Raw genomic sequence first — 24,590 nt, 5'->3', positions numbered from 1 at the left:
TTACCTAACATTTTAACATGATATTTATATTATAATACTAAAAATTAAATTATTCATAAATTTCATATTGATCTGGACACTATTTATGTTATAAATCGTTATTTTTTAAATCAATATGCTTAAATTTATTAGAAACAACCAACATTTTTTTTTAGCTTTTTTTAAATCACTATACGTCACATTATTGATTGTAGGTACAGTTCTTCTCGAAGTTTACAATGTTCTACCTACACTATTGGTTCGTTAAGCAAAACGATTTATTCTAAAAAAAAATATAGGTTAGGTGTCTTATTCTCATTCTACAAGAGCGCTTTAACGTTGGAAAAACATTATTATATTATACGACCAATACTGATTTTTTTTAATACTATGGTAATTGATAAGTTGAAATTACGTCTTAAAACACATTTTATAGCTTAGAAACAAATCGTAGGGACTATTATTGAATAATATTATAATAAGTAATAACACATAAGAAGTCAAGAAACAGTGTTATAATACTTGTGAGAAAAAAATAATGCAATGATATTCCTGCAATCATAATTTTAATTTATAAAATAATATTATTGAGTTATTTTATAACCCAGATTATAATATAATAATGTTGTCAACATATCTTATAAAATGTATGTTACATTTATTGCATTCTTTCTTATATTTTTTATAGAAGATTTCTAATACTAGTAACACATCCAGGGAGGGGGAAAATTAAATTCCCCCTCTTTCCCACACAACTACGCCAATGATTGTGATCATTTACTGTCTTGCAACTGTTAAAAATAAAAACCAAGGGGAAGGGGATTTCCCTACTTGTGTCTAACTGCAGCTATATACTGAATAGTCAGTGACCACCGTGTATAGATGGTAAGCTGCGATCACAGGCACGATTCACAATCAATGCTGATAGATACTCTGGTCAAACATGGGCCATTAGGATATTGGCATGGTGATAAATAATAATATAAGGAAAGAAAAATTTCAAGTCTCCGCATATTTTTTTCTTATAAATATATTTAATAGAATTTTTTTTTTCAATTTCGTCTCGCGTAAACAAATACAGAGCGGTACAGACATAATATTATTATTAGGTTCATATAATATTATAAACGAGTAACGATTTTACGATGGTACACAGATATGCAAAAAAAATTGTTCATTAAAAAAAAAAAATATATTAAAAACCGATAAGAAAACAACGTTGCGTTGTAATTCATACGATTTCTGTTGGTCTTCTTAAAACATGGATTTGAGCAAAGCTTAACATAATTATGACGACGAGGTTCGCACATCGCACTTTAGTAAAAATAAAAATAGACATACACGGATATAGGACGACACATAACTACTATTACTACGCTGTACCAGTACATATTCGAAAATACAAAAATTGTTCACAGGTGCGTTGCGTACGTTATACATAGAGTATTATATAAATATATTATATTCATAGGTACATAAATATAGTGTTATAATATTACATTGTAATGGGAAATATAAAATTTATAATTAGTTTTTTTCACGGACAATCTTTTTACGTCGTTCACTATTGCGATGAAAAAAATATTACAGTTTTCAAATGATATTATTTACGGTTTGAATAGAAATAAATACGATTTATATTATATATATATATATAAACATAAATAGGTATATTTTATACAAATAAAAATAATATGTCCCTGTTTTACCGTTTTCCGTTTAACAATCTCACGACGGTTTTAACATTTCGTTTCTATCACATCATGCACGTTTTGTATAATAATATATAATATTACAATAAAAATAGCGTTATATATTAAAAATAATTCAATCGTCCGTAAATAATATTTATGATATGACGTTGTATACTGGTGATAATCGTTTGGAAAGAAAAAAATTCAAAAGATATGCGATTTCCTCAATAAAGAATTTTCGATTTTTTTTTTTTTTGTTCATCCGGCTAATTTTTATTGAGATGATAGTCGAAAAGAGCGTGTGAGTAAAAAAACTGTTTTTTTACTGGATGATGAGCACGCTTCATTACAAAAAAAAAAATTAATAATAATTATAATAATATAATAATAATAACAGTCGCTTCGTATAAGGATTTCACGATAATTTTTTTTCCCCGTTAGACGCGAAATGTTATTTCCCGTAATCAGGTAAATAGGGGATATCGTTATTAAATTTGAGCAAATATTCGCTTCGGCGCGAACAAAAAAAAAAAAAAAACAATACCAGCATTTTACGAATAATGACGGATGACTGTAGCGTCTGCAGCTGGACGACCAGAATGTATCGAAAACCAAATCGGCAAATCTCGCGGCGACGATAACAATGGTACAAAAACGAAAAAAAAAATTGGTAATAAAAAAACAAACTTACGTAGGATGGCACGTCGCGGTACATAATACATAATAATATATACAAAATAATAGTAACACACACCCTGTTTACACTTATTTGAAAAATAACTAGAGTAGAAAAAAATAAATACGACGCGCGTATGACGACGTTCGTGTTGGTATACGAAAATTACGCAACGACGATGATTGTCGGTGTACGAAACAAAAAATATATACTATACACGAGAAATCACTATGTATAGATAATATTAATAATAATAACATAATACCAAAGTATTACGCGATTATATATTATTATAATCAATACACGTATGATGTACCTATATACGAAAAAAATTTAATCATTCAGGAAAACGAATAATTAAAAATAATTATTACCTATACATGCGCATAGACTTACTATTATTTTATCTTTGGTTTTGACAAAAAGCTGTGTGCGCACGCACGTTTGTAGTGTGTATATGTGTGTGTGTGTGTGTGTGTGTGTATTGTTCTTAAGATTATAATTTACATATACAAATAATAATAAAATTATCGGCTACGATGTACAATTTAATAAATATTATAAACACATTTTATATTTACTATCAAAATATTGTTACAAAAGTGATACGTTTTAACATTATAATAATAATAATAATAATAAGACCGTCCGCACTGCGGTGCACTAAAGACTGCAGCACCGCTACTGCGGTTCGGACTTGCAGAGGACCTCGAGCGGGGGGGACAGCAACAGTTGGCCGCCGGTGGGCGAGGTGGGCGACGGCGGGTCCAGGCCCAGCGCGGCCGCCATGGCAGCGGCACCGGACGCCGACGACGACGAGACCATCTCGTACCGGGAGTGGGTGCGCATGTGCCGGGTGATCATGTCCCGGCGGCACGCGGCGTACGGACACTGCGGACACTTGTACGGTTTTTCGCCGGTGTGCGTGCGCTGGTGGGTGCTCAGGTGGTCGGACCGCGAGAACACCTGGCCGCACACGCGACAAGTGTACGGCTTGACGCCCGTGTGCAGTCGCATGTGCCGGGTGAGCATGTCGCTGCGCGCGAACGACCGGTTGCACACCTCGCACGGGTACGCCTTGGCCGCGCCGCCGGACGAGTCGCCGCCGCCGCCGTTCTCGGACGACGACGAGTTCGCCGCCGTCCCGGTGCCGGCCGACGACGACGACGCCGACGCCGACGTTTTGTGCCGGGACGCCATGTGCTTGGCCAGCCGATCGTGCAGGCTGAACATCTGTCCGCACACCGGACACACGTACGCCACGTCCGAGCCGACGGGCATCTCCTCGACGACGGGCGACACTTCCAGGTTGTACCGGACGGCCACCGAAGCCTTGGTGGTGCGCGACGCCACGTCGCCCTTGACCACCGGCACGGTGTAACCGCCCGCGCTGCCGGGCCGGCTGTAGTAGCCCACCGACACGACCGACGTCGTAGGAGGAGTGCCGGCGGAAGAGGCGGTGGCCGGCGGTAGCGGAGGTGACGGCGTCGTCGCGGCGGCGTTGGCCGCCACGGCCGTGGAGACGGACGGTTCGACCGCCGGCGGTTCGGGGGCGGCGAACGGCCAGAATCCGTTCTTCATGGACAGGTCGAGCGGCAAGTCTTGGGGCGGTTGCGGCGGTGGCGGAGGCGCGGAAGACCTACAGGACGCCGGGCCCCTTTTCCGAGCCGGCTTGTCCAAGGGATGCGGCACCGAAAACGGCCTCTTGCCCCTCCGGCTGCCGGTACCGGTCGCCGACGTGGTCACCCGGACGGCAGCGGCCGTCGAAGCGGTCGAGTCGTCGTTAACGCCGCCGCCGCCACCGCTGTTGCAGTGTTCGGCTTTGGTCGCTTCGAACCACATAGGAACATCGGAATCGGAATGGCTCCGCCGCTTCCGGAATATGTCGGGCAGGTACTTGGTGTGCAGGTAGTGTTCGAACGTGTACATGGAACCGGCCAACAGCGATGCCGGCGACATGGGCGTGACGGGCGGTTGCTGCGATGAGTTCTTGCTGTTCTGCAGGTGGTTGAGGTGCTGCTGCGACGGCGGTGGCGGCATGGGCGGTAGAGGGTGCCGGGGCGGCGAGGTGCCGTCGCCGCCGCAGAACAGGCAATCGCACTTCGGGTACTTGAGATAGTGGTGAAGCGGATGTGGCGGTAACAGCGGCGCCGGGTGAAACTGTGGCTGCTGTAGATGCGGCGCCGGCGGGTCGTCCGGCCTCGTCCGGTTCGGGCTGAACGGCGAGTCGGTGTGAGAGCTGCGCGGCGACCGGTTGCACGAAGACGAACCGGCCGGGCTGAACGGTTCCTCGTAGCTGTCTTTGCACGAGGACCTCCGCAGCGACTCGTCGCTTTCGTACCCGACGCCGTTGGACACGTGGCCGCTGTCCACCACTACCGTGGCCGTCACCGATCCGTCGGTCTCCTTGATCTCCGGCTCTTCTTCTTTCACGGCTACGACATCGATTTCGATGTTGTTGTTGTTGTTATTATGATTACTGTTGTTGTTGTTGTTGTTGGGCGAAGTAGCCTGGCCCGCTAACCTGTCCAACACTTGGTTCAGGCGTTTCCGCTTTTTGTGCTTGACGACCACGGGACGCGCGCTGGGAACGTGGTGCAGATGGTTGTTATTGTTCGTGGCCAGCGGATGGTTGTTGTTGGTCTTGTAGATCGTCGACCGGCTCGCCCTGTCTGTCGGCGGCTCCATTTCTACCTCAGCCATAGTCATTCGTGCAGCTAATCGAACGTACGTTCAATCACCGCAAAACGACGCAAGCGCACAAACACGGTGGCGACCTGAAACGAGAAAAAACGTTAGTCGATCGTCCGAAATCGGTATAGTGTAGGTGTAAGGTATATTCATAAATAATAAAGTCGTTAGTAAAAGTTTAACTTTCAGAAACAGATATTGAATACTCTTGATAAGAACCGAACAAGCTGTATAGCTTTTAAGGGAAGTCGCAATACTGTAAATCGTCTACATTTTTAAAACGTGGAGATTATTATTATTAATTAACTATCTTGAGTATAGGTACGTCCACGCAAAGTGTGGTTTTTATTGATCAGATCCGCAACTCTACCGCGACACGATTTTAAAATTTTCGGAAAAATCGAGAGACGGTATAGAAAAACGCAAGTATACGTATAATAATATAGACGAAAACATTTTCAAAGCTGGGCTTGACGTTTTTCCTTTGACGTGAAAGTTTGAATCCTTCCCGAATGAGTAAGACTCGGGCAGAGGATGTGTTGTAGAACAACAGCGTCGAAAACTCGAAAACACCCACGAATAATTATAGGAATAGTTGGAATAATGTTGTAACGCAAAAGATTATACAAGAGGGAAAAGGGACGAAAATCGCATTTAACGCAAATATGTTTACAGACTATACTATATTTTGCAGTGTCGAAACTAAATCTAAAATAATCTATTAGCAATCCGAAATCTTCCCAAATAAATATTTATAATAATAATAATTTTTTTAATTATCATTAAATAGTAAATACACTATACATTTGATAGTTATTGCAATATTTAAAGTTGTTATTTTCACTTTCATATTGACAACACAACAACTCCTAATTCTAAAAATATTGTAAAATATCGATATTTGAACTATGAAATCTATGAATGTATATATACAGGAATAAATATAATAGAATGCATAGTTATTCAAGAAGTGAATTAACATGCAAAAAAACGTATGAGTTATACTTTATATTACCTATCTTATAAATAATTATAAAAAAATCTTTTTTTAATTTAACTTAAAATATTAGTATAATTAAACATAAATGAAGGCTTTTTTTTAAATTAGATTTTATTTTGATTTATGAATAAAAAACATGCCTGGGTTAATATTAAGACTCCGATTAAAACTTTAAATATGCAAAAATATGCAACATGCCTACGTTTTTGGATTTGAGTTTAATATGTATTACAAAACGAATTTGTGCCAAATCATATTTATAATATGCAAATGAATTGACTTCCAAGCCCTGATTATTATTAATATTATCATTATTATCATTATGTAGGTATTCTCTGACAGCGTGATATAACGCCGGACAGAGGGAAGGCGACAGCGACACAGAGAACCTAACCCGTTCACCGCCGCGTGAAAAAAATTGCGCGTAATACCCGGTACGACGGGCGGTTACGTTTGAGGACACGACGAGTCGTTAATTAGTGCTCTCGCGAGCCCGGCAAGGACGCCAAAGATAATAATAATAATATTATTAATATTATAAACCTATATATATATATATTATTATCATTATTATCGTGTGTGGATATATTATAAGAGACACGTTTATTATATATAAAATATATATATGACGTTACGCAATGTCGTAGATTGTTAATCGTCGAAATGAAAAAAAATTGTTAGCAATAACACACACATACAATAGGTGGTTTTATGATTACCAATATATTATTATTATGCATGTGTGTGTGTGCGATATAAAATTGCCCAACTCAGTACCTATATCGGACACAGCGGGGGAGTCTCGTCGGCCGCGGAAAAGACTGCGTGGAGGTAAAGTGCATTATTACGCTGACACAGACGAGAAATGACACCTCGTAGATGTCTATAATACTGCAGTATCATACTTAACGTATTTACACCGATCGTAGAGGCCTCAGACAGGTAACGTCGCCAGATTTACACCTACGGCAACTGTCCGCAGTTTTATTCGCACCACCATTATTCCAATTCACACTTTGCGGCTAATAACTGTTTATAAATACATTAATACGATTCACACAGACTGAACTGCACGATCCCGTTGGAGAATATGTTAAACATATAGAAATACTAAAAATGCAGGTGGGTGAACGCGTTTGGAGTTTTTATCCGAGAAGTTATATTATATATTATAGATATATTGTTTATATTATAAATATTTTACATTGCATAATACATCGAACTATAGAAGGTATAACTATTTCAAACTACTTAGCACCTCTCAAAAATATTTCACATCGCACATTATAGATACCTTGATTATTGGTAATTATATCTAAAGGTTAGGTAGATGGTATGCTGTTAAACTGCATGCCTTCGAATAAACTTAAAAGAAAAGAGTTATCAACATCACTCTGCTATAATTTTAGCAGTATAATATACCTAATTATAATAAGATAACTCTCTGCTGTGGTATACATCATATAGGTACACGCACAGAGTACTGCGGCCAACTGTACGCGGTTTGAGGCGAGCGGCGTAACCTTTTAAAAATCGATAAAACTAAATCATCGACAATATAAATCGTCCGAGATCAATCTGCTCGATTTTTAACCCAATCTTTCATACTTTGATTTTAACGAATCGAAAACAACACTGTTACTGCACGATATAAATACGCGTTTGTACGACGTCTCGGTGACGGTTTTTTTTTACGCACATAGATACCTATACATATATAGGAATTTTTGGAAACTCGACTGACTGTATATATGCATGTCGTCTCACAGCCAGTAGTAGTAGTAGCGTATAGTAAAAGAAGTAGTAGTACTAATGCATGGAGCGGACCGATCGCGGTGTTAACGACATTTAACCGGTTTCGCCGGAGGATTATGGGAGACGATTTTGTTTGTTTTTTTAATTTTTTTTTATTAGGCGCTGTTGACGTTTAATTCTTGGTTTTATTTTATTATACGTTTCCAAGACGCTTAGACTGACCCGATATAATAAAACGATCAATAACTGAAAATTCATCTCGACGACGACCGTAATGTTGTTATTATCATAATATCATCTACCGGCCTGGACCATTTTGTCGTGCGCAGCGACAAAGACGACGGGCGGCATACACACGACAATTATATTCATAAATTTCAACAAAAAAAAAAAAATACTTTACTCACGACGACGACGACGGTGACGATCATCGACGACGGTCATCGATTAAAACCACATTTGCAACTCTCTACATTATATTATAATTTATAATATAATCCGCGTGGCGGCGGCAGACGACGTTTGTGTGAATTTAAAATATTTCCACATAACATACTTAAATACATACATATATATGTATACAAATATTATAAAATTATTGGTACGAGTTTTATCGGCGAAATCGAAAGGTCGTTTGAAATATCACTTCACACGTCACAATGATTGAGCGCTTTTTTTCTTATAATTTACGCGTATGTATTTCGCGAAGAAAACCTACGACTATTTCATATTATTATTTTACCTTCGATAAAACGTACATAATATTATATATATATAGGCGTATATTAAATCAACGGTACCGAACGTCGTCCGTATAGCGAACGTTTCATTACAATGCGGCCGCCATTAATCCAAAACGTATGCAATATATTAATATTAGTACGTACATATTATATTAAATGCGCGAGGTGTGTAGAATACTTCTGTTACACTAAGTAGGCGTATAATATACAGATGTATATTATGTAATTCTTACGCGTTATGCGCGAGTTTTTCAAGTTCGGAAGAGATGACTACTGCCAGTTTAAACTCGAAAACCGCGTCGTTATTGATGAAAATGGGATGCACGAGAATAAAATTACCCCTCTCCCATCCGCAACCGTATTATAACGAGTGGTACCACAATTACAAACAAGTTTCACGACGACAGCGACGTCTATATTACATATATTTTACGTACAAACGTATAGAGAATATAGATTTTCGGACACTTACTGGCTATTACCACACACGACGATGGAAAAGTCTGCAAGATTTCCGATGACGTGATGTACATTTGTAAAAGACTATCAACACGATGATCTACAAAACTACATATTAATATTATACGTACATCGCGAAGATCGAAATGCAATTTACGACGGATCGAAAAACGCACCAAAACGTTAAGTAAGGTGAAAAACGGTAATATACTATAATAAAATATTGTTGCACGAAGACAATTATTATGTATTCGTGAAGTAAAAAATATATTATTTTAGCGACGAGCAGTAAAACTAAAGAGACGCGTGCGAGTTGCTCTCGCGCTGCCACCCGTCGATATACTACAGCGATATCAAGTTACAGAGTGCATGATGTATTTATGCGTATATAAGTGTTTACTAGCGTACTATATAGCGAGCGCTATACGGACAACAAAAATACTACTTATAAATATATTACTATAAAAGCGGCGGCGATGGGGGTGGTAAACGGGGAAAATATTAAATCGAACGGACTTATGAGGCGCCACATGAACTGCGGGATGTAGGAGTATTATATATATATATATAAAATATGATATATTATCACGACGCGGAGAGGGGCGGTCGGTCGTCCTTGACATTGGGTCAGTCAAGTGTGCTCTGCGCCAGAGCTACCGCTGCCGATATAGTATAATGTAATCGATAAAATACGACAAGCGCGCGTAAAACGTACGAAGACAAGGGTAGTTTTCGCAGAAACACGGCAGAGAGAGCGGTAGAGAGGAAAGCGCGCGCGCGCTCGTGTCTATGTGTATATATGCTACCTGTTGCTACGCGGGCGCTGCTCTCCGAGCCAACAGGTTAACCACCCGATCTGCCACCACCGCTTTCGTGTTTTCCGATGACCGTGAATCGCGACGTCATTTCGATTTCTATACACACACAGACAACACACACACACACATCAAATATCACGCAGAGGCCATCGACCGCAACTGCCGCCGCCACCACTACTTTGACATCAACCCCCCTACCGCCCGTTAGTCAAACATACACCACCCCGTCACACAAATAAGAATCAATAAGGTTTTAGGACAACATCGCAGCAATATTAGAGTAGGTAACGGGTGTTTTTATTATTACATGTACGACCCAGTACGCAGTTTTCTGTTTCGCAGCATCCCTGGCGCTAGCGACTTATAAATATATAATTATCAAATCGACCGTATAACTGTTCAAACGAGAATTCAATCGGAAGCTTGTTAACTGTTAAACCTATCGTATTCGGTGAACTATTTACTGGATATTTCTCATTGACGCGGTGACACACGATACGTATATACTGCAGTTACTGCGACACACAACACACACGAATACACGTCAGGCCGATTTTCACAAAACGTGTATACATGTAAAAATTACAAAGACGACAATTATTTCAAATTTAAGCGTTATTATATTATTATTGTTGTCGATGTGTGGGCGTAAGTGGGCGTAAATTGTGGGAGCGTTTCGCGCGTAGGTCGCGTCCTAAACAGAGGACGACGCGTGGGCCCCCCCTTGTGCGACTGTATACTCATATATATACTCCTACGCCACTGTTTTCTAGAGCAGTTTGCGCGGACTCTGGTCAAAATACAACATAATAACCGACGGCGATGGCTTACGTCTCGTAATATTACCCGACACGCATGCACTGCGAGGCGCTTACAGTAATAAAGACTGCAGTGGGGGATGATGATCGATTCGATTTTCGAAATTTATTATCTTACTAACGTGAAGACCAAGTGTCGCGGCGTATTATTACACACGCAATCGTAAATAAATACATCAATTACATCAATCGCAGTATATCGACGCAATATAAATACGTCATATTATTATATATTCGAATGTTTCAAACGTGAGATACACCTATTTATTATTGCAGCAGAAAAATCAAAAATCCAATACGACAAACGACTCCCCATGATACGTAATAATTTATAATATACAATAGCGAGTAGGTAACAAAATTTAAAAAAGAGGGTATCGGCACTGCATGTGGATATATCGCGTAGTTTCGTAACATGCACGTTGGGTAATCACAAGCCCTCGGTTCGCTTACTATAAATATGTATATATTTACATGCACATCAACCACTGTAAGCGTATATATTATTATTACAATCATATTATCGTCTTCTCTCATCCCAGCCCTTAGCGGTACTCGGACGAAGAGTTTTACACCCCTTCGCAAGGACCGAATACTTACGCCCTCCGTCGACGATGCGTCGTATTGTGAGTGCAGTGTATGTATATAAACGCGCGGTACGTGTCATCGTCCGTGATGTGCAATAAGGAAGAATAAACCGCACGTGCTAAACTACTATTGGTCGCTTGCATTCAAACGAACTAACGCCGACCCACTTGCGCAGCACGTACCAAAAACCCTGCAGGACCTCGTACAACCCTTTACTTCCGACCATCGGACAGTAGACACGAATTAGGCAACATTCGAGATGCTGTGACGGCATTAGACATAAACTGGGGACCTCTGTACAGTATTCTTGTACGTCGATGATGATAATAAAGATTAAAATTATTATAGTAAATACTTTTTTTTTTTTTAAAGAGACCGCTCATTGTATTTCACATACACATTACGTGTCGTAGGCGGTGTATGCCATTAGAATTTAACTAAAAAAAAACGTTGAAAAATGCCAACATCGCTTTTTGTTTTTGTTATGTATAAATTTGTATTATTGCGATAATACTATATGTCTATATAGTACCTAAGAAAACAAATTCTACGATCATAGGTGCACACAACACACAGCGTAAATGTATAATATAGCGATAGCGACGACGGGTCTCTGGCACAAATCCGTTTTCTATTTACTCCAATAAATTAACTGATATTATAACCATAATTCTTAAGTTTTATTTTAAATAAAAACTATGCTATTATTATGTATGCGTGTCCGCGTTTTGTCACGTCAAAAGACGCGCGGACATTTGTACATAATAATAAAAAATACGATTGTTTTCTTCAGTAACATGACCTACATTATACATTACATTATTACAACAAGACTTGCGCGTTATTTTTCTTTAATATTTCAAAACAATTTAAATCAAACGCCACGTATAATATTTATAAACGTTTAAACTTGAAACTAAAGTGTCATATTTTCAAGGTGTTTAACAATAAAAGATAATAGTAATAAATTGTTGGAATTATTGTTTTAATTTAATTGATATTTTTGGCGATGACTGTATAGTTATTGTTGACACTTGAACCCTGAAATATGCAATTACGTATTAACGGGAGGTAGGTTTATAATAAAACATACAATAATACCTACATCAGCTATTCCTATAAAACGCTATATACCTAATAACATGAAGAACTTATAAAATTAATACAGGGAGCAAAAGTTTTTTTTTTTATTATTAACCTGTATAACTTATAAACGGAAACGTTGTATTGGAATTTATAAAAAAAGGACTTTTTGTCTAGTAAACAATATTTAAAAATTATGTATTTTTTGACAATGAATACGTAACGGCTTTGCGCGACACAATGGCAGGATGCACCTTTTTTCTTTATAATTCACCCACCAAATCTGTTCAAAGGTCATCAGTACATCCTTGGCAATCATTAATTATTTATCCTTGAAAAATATTCAACATTTGAACCCGTCTGGCACACGCACTTTTAGTTCACCTCCCCCATTTCGCATAGTATTGTAAATAACACATTTGAATATTCAGCCTTTGTGTACCTATATATTATTATTTAACGATAATTTTTATTTTTTGTATTTCAATATTAATTTCCTGTAGGCTCAGGTTAATTATTTAAATTTAGTTGAGGACTGGGTTTTCTCAATTTTTTTTTTATCACTAGAACTAAAATTTTTACTGACATTACATGTACCTATACATAAATATATAAGTATAAAACGGTAATATTTTTCATAATATGTCGATTTTATTTTTCCCGGGGGACGTCAATAAAAAAAAAACATTCTCTTTTAGATAATAAAAATTATAAAATAATAAATGTTGATCGTAAAACAGTGTCCGGCGCTATTAAATTTGACGTCGGCCGTAAACGATTTGTTTAATAAACATACCTATAATATATAAGCATAAATACTATTATACGATTCATTTATAAATTATAGGTATAACCGTATAGGGAATTTGTAAGTATACGTCGAATTAATGTTATTTGAGTTTTATTTTATAAGCTTTCAAGTTTACACATCAATGACAATCTCATCTTACGATTCGTATTATTTTGTATATTTATAGATTTTTCAATTACTTACTATTACATAACCACGTTGTAAAAATAACAAATATTTTAAAATAAGTCTAAAGAAAAAATATTTTAATACAATTATTCATAATTTTATACATTTTTGTCAATTATGTAATAATTATTATTATTTTTTTTTTTTACAATAAATTATTATTATTATTACTAAATTATTTGCCTTGTGAAATTGATGTCCGGAATAGAATTTCATCGGTCGGGCGAAATTCACAACATACGCGGGTGCGTTAATTTTGTGTGGAGGGGTAACTATATTTTTGCACAAATGCATTTTCTACCGGATGTGCCATTCAAACAAATTAGTGTTCTTATTTCAGTCAACGTTTTATCCAGGCAATTTTGAACGCCCGTAATTAAAACACGATTAGGACATCGACGACGACACTTATGCACACAACTACAACTAGTATCGAAGAATTTTGACCACACCGAAAATACGATAGACCTACGGCCTTGCATTACCATATAGACAGACAATCGATTTTTCGAATTCATCGGTCACTAATGGGTTTCTTATTACAATAATCACCGGTTTTCCTCTGAACTTGATTTATTAGTTATAAGTCGAAATTTAATTGAAGCCCTCGTGCTCGACACATCACACACATACACTACTGTTCTAGTTCGATAATTACATAGGTCGGTATGAAATTCAAAAAATCAACGTGTTATTAAAGTGTCTTGGAGGAACGAAAAACGTCTTAACCGTAACATCAATCGTAAAGTTTAAACATTTTTTCGACGCGTAATCAAATAATGAAATATACCTAAATGTACACACACACCAGCAGTCGAGTCGTACATTTGCCGCGACCATCGGAACGCCGAGCGTAAATGTTTTCGATATACGAAAAAAAAAATTAATAACAACGCGAGTGGTAAAAAAAAAATACCTCGTAAATATTATTATTAAAATAATAATAACACCGGGATGATTATTATAATATTATTTACGATAAAGTGCGCACGTTAAAACACCGGTAAATCTGTTCACGGCGAAAACGACCTACGTCGGAGCGACGACTACCATTATTATAAAATATATAATACCAACAACAATATATTAACGATAAAAACGATTCTGACCTGCTGAAACCTGCGTTTTCTTTTCTGTTATTTATTGACAACACGAATCCGACGACAGCAGAAAACGTGCGATTTTCGAGAACACACGGTCGAAACTTCACGACGGCCGCCGTACATCGTCGAGAATATTATTATCGCGGCAAGTCACAACGCGTCAAGTATATTAAATCTCGAATCGTATAGGTACGATGTGATGTTATACTCGAGAGAAAAAAAAATAGGTACACACAACGAGAAACCGCACACAAGTCGGATTTTACACGGCGATCGAGAAAAAAATCGTCATGATAATAATATTAATAATAATATATTATATTATATCATGTACGTCGCGCGTTTACGTAGGTTACTGTGCGACGACGGAATCGCGGCGTAAGAGAAAAAAAACGGAGTATAAAAATATATAAACGACAACGACGGTAATAATAATAATATTATAATATCGTATAATATTTTTGTACGGAAAATAAAAAAAAAACTCGCGGGCGCGTGTTGATCGCGCTCGGCGTTATAAACTCGATCGTGAGACACGTGATCGTTGCGCGGGACGTGTACATTCGTGAAGATGACACACGACGAACGTCCGGACCGCCACTGGCTGGCCGGAGAGCTCCGCGATCACGTCGCCGACCTATACCTGGCGCACTCGTGACGTCCGGCGCTCCGCACCGCGGTGACGGCCGGCGCGCACACACACGCACACCGCCGCCGCCGACCGCGCACGAACGGACACGAAACGATAGCCACCTCCGCCACCTCCGCCACCGCCGCCACCGCCGTCGACGACGCCTCGGCGGCTCGCAGTCGCTGCCGCGCGCGACCTCCCCGGAAATTTCGCGACGACGTTGCGTGCGATCGTCATTAAATGTGTGTTGCCACGTGCCACTCTGCTTCTACGACGACGATGATAATAATATAAATAATATTGTTCATATTTTATTTTCGTCGTTAATGGTTCACTAATATAATGTTATAATATAATAGACCGATCGAGTTTGAGGGATCATCACGCGCCGCCGCTATTATTGATTTATTAAAATATATTATATTATATTGCACAATAAGTTTGACGATTGCTCGTGCGATCCGGTAATGCCCCGATGTTATTATTAATTATCGTCATCGCGTAATAACATTATATTATTATCGTCAACCGCATATTGGTTTTTCTCGTCGTTATTGTGAACACAATACACAAATCCGTTCGGAGCCGAATAGGTGTTCCGAGAGCTGATAAAACCCACCGAGCGCCCCACCACCCCCAACCCACATGCGCTACCCCACCGCCAGTCGCCAGTCAATGTCACGCACCCCTCCCACACACAAACAGGTCCGTACGAAATAACTGGAACACGGTTTTGATAAAGTCGCCACGCGCCGAAGCCTAAAAATAACTTATTGACGTAACGACCGTATAAATTGTCTCTCGCATATTATTATCTCGTTGTGTTTAAAGTATAGGCACATTTTGTACATAATATATAATATAATATATAATAACAACGTACACCTATTTATACCTGTGTACGCACATTATACGTATTATATGTTTACGTATGAATGCGAATGCGGGAGAACGACTCTGTAACAGTCGACAGTCAGAAACGGACAGGTATTTTTTCGAATTTCTTGAGTTTCTTTTAGTTATTCCGTTCGGGACGTTATCTCCGCCGCGTTCGTGCGCGTATTATATATATTATGAAAATAACCAGCGATCTCGCTCGGTTATTATATTTTTCCCGGCTATTACTCAACCGTTTTATCGATTACACATTAGACGTTGTATTGATATCGCGTACTCGCGCGTCACAGGCTCCGGTAAACAACCCGTACGCTCTATACACGCAGGCACTGGCAGTGCGTACACCGCACAGCGTACGTAGGTATTCGATTATAATCCTCAACGGTCGATGTCGCGTGCTCGCAGTCGAACAGTCTGTGAAATTTACCGCCGCCACCGCCGTAACGCTATCGTATCATTTTCTCCGATTTATCGCGAGGATTATACGTTATAAACGACAAATAAAACGATAGGACCTATCGTAATCGTAGTGAATAATAATAATAATAATGGTAATAATGGTAATTATTACGCGTAAAAGACTGGAATTCGGATAAGCCTTTGGCCTGTGGGTATAATCGTTGTCGACACGAAGTGTAGTACGAAACACAAAAACGATTCATGTCTGTGTACGGATGACGGATTTCCTTGTAATACTTTCAACCGGAAAATTCGGTAGAAGGGTTCCGTTGTATATATAATATGCGATTTGTCGTCGCCGAGCGCATAATAATTATATATGCATTGATTTCCTAAACCAAAGTCGCTAACCGTACAAAATAATATTTTGCGGAGAACATGCACATGCACGATGTTGGTTCTATTGATTTTATCCTGGTTCGACGACAGCGCGTTAATAATAGTTCGATTATAATAGCGTCGTCGCAGAGAAGGGCGAGTGTCGCACGTGTCGTGCACTAAACAACGATCAAAGTGCGTCAAAATACCTTAACATATCCTTAACCACCCACTATCAACATTTATAATTATTATACTAGTATACACGGGAATCGGTGATCATAATATTATTATTAATAATTATGATTATCAGAGTTCGTAGTTTCGGCCACGTGATAATTTGTCCTCTACGACCTCTCCATAATTTAGATAATTTCCAATTGTTTTTACGTTTTAAAACGGTGAACCGTTCTTAATGTCAATGATTATTCATAAATCATAATTTCATATCGAAAAACAAATCGTCTATCGGGTGCTAAAAGAGTTAAATGTGAAATCGTGTGAACGTGGTTAAAACCTAACTTCACCTTACTTAATCTAACCTACAAGGTATAGAAAATCCATCTCCATTTCTCTGGCGATTCCAAACGTTGAATAAAAATCAAAAACACAAGATATCGACTTCGAAATGTTCGTAGATAACATGACACGCGCTAACGAATAAACAGACTCGTGATATTGCGGGTAGAGGTGGTTTACAAGCACGCGCATGTAGGTACTTACGATAGGTAATATTATACGCACGCATATAACAATAATGAAATCGGAAAAAAAATTCGTAGGTAGGTATAGGTTTATTATTAATCGTTATTTTTCTTTTCATTATCCGCTGGGCAGGTAGAGTGGTACGCTGCAGGCATCTGTGTGTAGAATAGTATACAATATCAATAGGTGTTATCGTCGTCGGCGATACCACCAATACCTTAAATAATAGTTATACGCTATGGCCAGCGCACGCGAGCCGTCGGTTAGGAGACGCGTACACAAAACCGTTACGAAATCGATTATAAATATTATTATTTTTGTCGGGAAGCGCGGAAAAATCGACCGAAAGACCGCGGAGGAGGTGGCAGCGGCGGACACACATTGACTCACGTCCGACGCCGGCCGTCTCGAGTTTGACTCGCACGTAAAAGAGTGACGACAAAAAAAATAATAATAAAAAAAAAAAAAAAAAAAATGATATTATTAATAACAATAACAATAACAATAATAATAAAAACGATTTTCTTTTGGACCGGTCGACGTGTGCGCGCGAAGACGCGCGCGAGCGAGACACGAGAGGGTGACGTCCGCCCGTCCGTCCGTCGCCGCGCCGCGCCGGACCGCCACCGCCGGAGACTCGTGCCGCCCACGTGAGTCGTTTTTCGTGCTCCTATCACCCCACCCTCCCCCTCGACGAACAGACAACGGGCGGCGGAGCACGGGACGCAATAGCACGTGCCCGTCCGTCTTCTATTGTACGCGATCGCACGTATATAATATATGTACACAATATAATATAATAATAATAATAATAATATTATATAGGTAACCCCCACACGTGTAGGTACACATATAACATTATATCTATTATTATTATTATTATTTATTGTCGTCGTCGTGTCCGGGGGTTGGTATATGTGTGCGCGGCCACCCTCGCTTTATTGTAACACACCGGGTCGCGTGTTTAACAAGATTTCGCGCCGATACGAACAACACGCAGCCGTATATATATAATACTATACGGTATATAGGTGGATTAAACATTATTATTATTATTGATATTATATAGGTTCGTGATTTATTCGTTTGGCGTTTAGGCCCCGACAACGGCGATCCGGTATATCGAATAGCCCCGCGTGCGTATTTGTTGCGATTTTATATCGGTTTCACGCGAACGCGGCAATAACGAGCGCGGGGCATCGTCGCTCGACGGGGTGCCGTCGACGTCGTCGTCGTCTTGTCGTCGAAGTCGATAAGTCGCGGTCCGGAAGAGGAGTATACGCAGTCACTACTGTCGTTGTTGTTGTGTAGTAGTCGTAGTCGCGTACCATTATTATACATATAATATAATATATTATTATTATAAAGTGCGACCACACTCGCAGTAGGTATACACCACACGAACAATATAATATATATAAATGCAGCCTGCAGTCCTACTGCCGCTGCATGTGCTGCACGTCTGCTGCACTCGTTTTCATATATACGGGTGTAGTGAGTAATGTAATATATTGAGGTATACGTGTATAATAGTATAATGAGGTGTACGACGAAGACGAGACGCATAGTATATATATTAATAACGACCGTTATTGTGTGTGTCGGACCGCGCGGTGTACGTGTAATTATTTGTTATTGGCTGTTTATATAATAAAATATGCGAAGTGGTCGTATTACACACTTATACGCGTATAGATGTGTATGTGTGTGTGTGTGTGTGTGGTTGGTCGTCGCGTTATAATAAGGGCGAACTACGCGTTTTATATTGTACAAAGTCGACTGACGGACGACCGTTTTTTTTTTTTTTTTTTAACAGCGTCCCACCCGGGAGAGAGAGATTGTAAAACTGTCCGAATCCGACGCTCGAACACGTCTACGGACAACTCGTGGCGGCGAGAACGGACACGTCATATTATAATAAACATATAATGACATAAACAATAAGATCGTTTACGAACGCAGCTGCTAGCGATGGGATTTTTTTTTTATAAGGGCGGTATGCCGGTATAGGTATAGGTATATCATAATACGCGAGACGTCTTGTTTTCCTCGTGGTTGACGCGTTTTCGACGGATTTCGTTAGTGTGTTTTTTTTTGTTTCTGCGACGACGAAACCCGGGATCTCCTGATAAAATCGCACCCCGTAATAATATGGTATTCGATTTTTTTTCACCGCGAATTTGTTAGGTTATTGTTATGTATATAGTCACGCAATGATCGCGAAATCACAAGTCACTGAACACTGAAGTTGTATTATATACCTAATGATACGAGTTGGTATATAGATAAACTAAATGGAAATAAAGTCTCATTGATATTTCCCGTATTTTCATATAATAACCTATAGTAGTAGGTTTTATGACTTGTATATTATATGATGATTGTGTTTGTGTTCATTAGTAATTAATCATTTAAATTTGTAGGATTAAAAAAATAAAAACATATCCATAAACAATAATTTTAAATATATTCAATCGCGCATGAAGAATAATTCTCTTTATACTCTGTTGTAATCAACACGCCCACTACAATATTTTAATTAATAAAACCACTTCAATTATTGGTAAACAATTATTTTATATGTCGATATACTGTGGTGAGTAAATAGGTATTTAGGGAAATGTATTAAGTTTTCTCCCGATAAGACATAGTAGGAAATGACGTGTCAGTCTTGTCACCAACCGCAACTGTGGAGATACGACACCTCGTCGTAAAGATACTTGAAAAAAATAATAATAATCAATAAGACGGCCGCAACGTATTTGTAGAAAAAAATGAAATTTGGGGTCTGGTGGCGCACAGATGCGAGAACGCGTGTCTGCTAGGTATTCGGATTCTTATCAATACGATCACACCAGGACGGTATCTATTGAGGGGCGTGACGGGTATAACAATGCGGTTCTTTTATGCACAAAAAGAAAATAGCTTTAACGGTTTTTTTTTTTGTAAGAAGAAAAACAAATATGTATTTACGTATTTTAATCCATACATATACGCCATCCGAGAAGAACAGATTTTGCGCGTTGTGGACTGATGGACCGTGGTGTACGTACAAAAAAAACCTCTTAACTAATCGTTGCAAGTATATACACCGTATACCTACTACAAGTTATGTCCTTGTGTACTTAGCATGCGTGTATATCCATTATACACACAAATATTTCTTTTTCAAAGACATAATATAGGTACCTACGCGCGTGTATTGCGAAAAGATATAATCGTGATGTTCAAAATTTTTTCGTAGACATATACGTATCAAAATGTTTATCTCGCCTATATTATGTTTACTTTTTACTTAGTGTGCATCTTGTTATACATAGCTAACATTTGGCAAATGCGGTAAACGTAAACGGACATAATATGAAGTGGGTCTTAAAGTCTCTATACCTAAGCTGCATATTTACGGTAATGCGAGTTCTAAAAACGTTTTATTTAAAATTTTAATTATATTAAAAGCCGTTTAGCTGAGTAGTTTTAACGAGAAACCTAAGCTTATAGTACCTATACGTAGCTGTATACTTATAAAATTATAAATAGGATATGCGTGTATAAGTATTAAGCATCGTATAGTAATATAATATAAATCTCTTTCTCGTGTAAAAGCGATTTATGAGAAACGGGGTTGATCGATCATCACCATCACCATTGTGCAGGTAGACCGTTATCCTTGTAACAAAATCTTATTTTCAAAATATAGTTATGACACGTGCGACCGTTTTTTTTTTTGGCGCATTTTGTCTTGAACGTCTCTTCAACAAAGACCCGACCCAAAGGAACAGCTGCACCGCACGACAAACAACAATCGATAACGCCCCGTGCGGCTGTTTGATCTCGTAACAACCCAAACGAAATTGGATTAGAAATTATATTATATGCAAACACCGTAAACGGCATCGTACACACAAAATATAACAAGACCTTTTCTTATTCATTGAATTTCCACTCGATTTGATCCGTCCGGTCCACAAGAATATATTACGTCGTACCAATAAACTACCAAGCGTCCCACTACCGGAAATTTCTGTCCGGTTTTATAATATTATTATACATACATTTTAATTAATATCACTATTACAACGTGTCTAGACTGTTATCTTACAGTGGTCGGGCGTATTAATTTCAACTTTCGTTTTCATATCGAAAATAGATAATAACGTTATAATATTAATATAATATTATGTTATCGCAGCAAAAATTGTGTCTGTTATTATAAAAACCGATTTTGATAAAATAGTTGCCGTCTATATCTATACTGTACGTGGGCATCAACTAAGTTTGAATAAAATGTATTGACTTCATAAATATTTATATAAGTTTAGACTTATACGCAAAGGCGATAAACAATTTAATATTTAATCTTTAATTTATTTTTTATGACCTGTGTATTAATATATTTTGAAGTATCTCAGAACTAATATTTATAAGACGTTATTTTGCGAAATCGTCACTACACACCAAACAGTACATTATTATTTCATTTTTTTTTTTTTTAGAGAACATTTCAAGAGACAATTAATTATTCAAAAACAAAATCTACTAGTTATAGTATTATGTACTTGTAGATATCAATATTCGGTTTTATTCAGATGTCACTAAAAATTATTAATATCGTAGTCGTTATGAATTACGATACTTAAATATTGAAATTTAATTATTATAGTCTTTCACTGAAAAAATTATCATACAATGTGAACATTTTTATAAATTTTGAAAAATATGTATAATTTTAGGTTTTAATTTTTTTATTGTTATACAATTAACTGTATACTAAGTATATGATTTAAAATGTAAAAAAAAGTTTTTAAAATTTACTTTGTTCAAAAAGAAGATTCGGTACAGTTTGTAAATATTCATTTACTTTAAATAAAAAATAATTGTATAATACTTAGTTATTTTTATAAAAAAAAACCTGAATGGTTTAAACCGCAAAATAATTTTATATGACAATAAAATAAATTGGTTTGCACCGGATTAATCAAAGAAAGAATTTATTGAATGAATATAACATGACATCATTAATTATTGTTGTACCTATAATTAAATATTTTTCAATGATGAAGAATTTACTCTAAATTTATTTATTAGTAAAACTTGTAATAGTAATTGAATATTTTATTAACATTTGAACATTTAACTTAAGGTTCTTTGTTAAAATTAAAACTTCTTTTTAAACATTCGATTCCTTTTTTTATTAGTAGGTAAGTTTAAAATGTATTATTAGACAATACCTAAATTGTTTATTAAATATCGTCATTCATCAATATAATACTACAATGTGATATTATTTATTGAAATGTTTTTCATTATTATTAGGTATACCTTATAATTACACTCCACAGTCGACAAGAATATAATTTTTTTCATCATAGTCAATTTAATGGACGTCAAAAACGATCAAGACTTTAGGGAATGTCTTTTAAATTCAATAAACTAATAGCTACCTATCTATGTATTAAAATTTAAAGAATATCGTGGGTGAAACTATAAGTTAAATTTGATGATGAGAAAATTCCGCACAGGTAGACAAATAAGTTTGCAAGTGTAAAGATAAAAATAAAAATAGAAATCAATTATCAAAATGTAATCTAATAATTCTGTTAAGTGCTTAATGACAACATTTGTCAAGGAAAGTGTCAATAATTATTGTACGATAATAATGTACTATATTTGTATAAATAGTACAAAGAACATAGTTGATACGCAAAACAAACCTTTAAAAAAAAAAAAAAATGATTAGTTTGAACATATTGTGGTTTGTGATATGTGCAGTGAAAAACAAGTTTACATAATAATGTGTAAAACATAGATTGCGAACAAGGCGTGAATGGTGGACTAAACCTATTTGTATTTAATCAATGTGTGTACTTACTGTATATTAAAAACCAATTTATTAAAAAGTAAATAGAGAAGTTTAGAGGTCTTTAATCGTTGTAATATGAAATGTAAACCGTAAGGTTCATGTTTTGTTTGATAACACTTTTAATGGAATTTATTTATAACCAGTCGAACGCAGTAATGTAATTATAAATCGTTTAGCAAACATGCGTTATTTTGGCCAATTAAAGTTTTATATCAGTCAAGTGAAAATTTATAGTTTTGCAAATTTTTTAACACTTTACTTTAGCAAATAACTCCCCACGCAGAGTAGACCGAAAGCGGTAGCGCCCACGTGTGTCACGAGGTCAAATCCGAACGATGCGTAATATTCAACACCCGAAAAACTTAACGGTTTATTTATATGCCTATTTGAACTTAATTTTGTATCTGTCCGATGGCCCCAAATCACAGACTTGCACTAAGAGAATAACTCGGTTGTAAAACTAATTGGTCCGGTCGGTTATTAATTTATTATTATTATTATCATCATCGTCGGTGCCATAGCGATGGATTTCGTACTCAAATAGAAATAAATGTTCTCGTCCGATATAGCATAAAATGTCATAAAAATGTTAAAAAACACAAAAAAATAAAAATAATATGCGTATGTCTGTCGCGCGCAATCCAGTTTTGCATGTATTCCGGTTTTAACGTCGAAACCGATAAAAATAATTCCCCACCAAAAATAAAAATATATAATAATAATAAATAAATAAATAAATAATAACAATAATAAAAAACGGAATAAAACCAAAAAATAAATCAATTTACCTTGTGAAATCGTGCCGTGGAATCTCGAACGCAGACAGACGCCCACGAGACGTGTCGTGGGAGAAGATCGACAAAATGAAAAAAAAAAAAAAAACTAAATAATAATATTGTTACGAAAAAGGCGCACACTGCAATACACACAATTCTTAATAAATTATTATATAAATACGAAACGACGTACGGTACGCGAAATGTTTTACCGCGTAGAAATAAAATAATTTATTAAAAAGTATTACGTTATTAAAATATTATACCGAGGTAAGAGTACGCCGAGATGGCACACCTATAGCGCACGATACGGTAGTGCGGTGCAGTCGTCCGCGTGACAAAGCTCGGTTTTTTATTTTTTTTTTTTATCTGAAAAAATAATTTTCTCTCGCGCCGTAATATTAACGCATATATAATAATACGATTACAACGATAATAATATTATGTCGTTACGTGGTACACTCCTGCAACAGGTCGTTCGGTCGCCTGTTGCTGACACACTGATCCTTCTTCGGTTCCGCCGACGCCGCTTTTACTCGCGGGCGTCGATCGTCGTCG

At 37.3% G+C, this 24,590-nt stretch overlaps 1 protein-coding gene across 3 annotated transcripts; it reads right to left on the bottom strand.

Moving 5' to 3' along the window:
• Positions 1-991: 991 nt before the first annotated feature.
• LOC114128672 (early growth response protein 1) lies at positions 992-24,590 on the bottom strand. 3 transcript variants are annotated; one of them, XM_050199831.1, is made up of 2 exons: positions 24,045-24,590; positions 992-5,126 (listed from the first exon to the last, which is right to left on the bottom strand). In XM_050199831.1, exon 2 carries the CDS (start codon positions 5,056-5,058, stop codon positions 3,031-3,033), a length of 2,028 nt encoding a protein of 675 aa, XP_050055788.1. In that variant the 5' UTR covers positions 5,059-5,126; positions 24,045-24,590; the 3' UTR covers positions 992-3,030. The 3 variants fall into 3 exon arrangements, with proteins under 3 accessions (XP_050055788.1, XP_027849045.2, XP_050055789.1); XM_027993244.2 differs by lacking the exon at positions 24,045-24,590 and adding an exon at positions 14,393-15,052; XM_050199832.1 differs by lacking the exon at positions 24,045-24,590 and adding an exon at positions 9,011-12,056.

The sequence above is a fragment of the Aphis gossypii genome, chromosome 2 (assembly GCF_020184175.1).
Source record: "Aphis gossypii isolate Hap1 chromosome 2, ASM2018417v2, whole genome shotgun sequence".
Taxonomy (NCBI): domain Eukaryota; kingdom Metazoa; phylum Arthropoda; class Insecta; order Hemiptera; family Aphididae; genus Aphis; species Aphis gossypii.
Note: the sequence above shows the minus strand (reverse complement) of the source record. Positions and strands in the feature narration are given on the sequence as shown.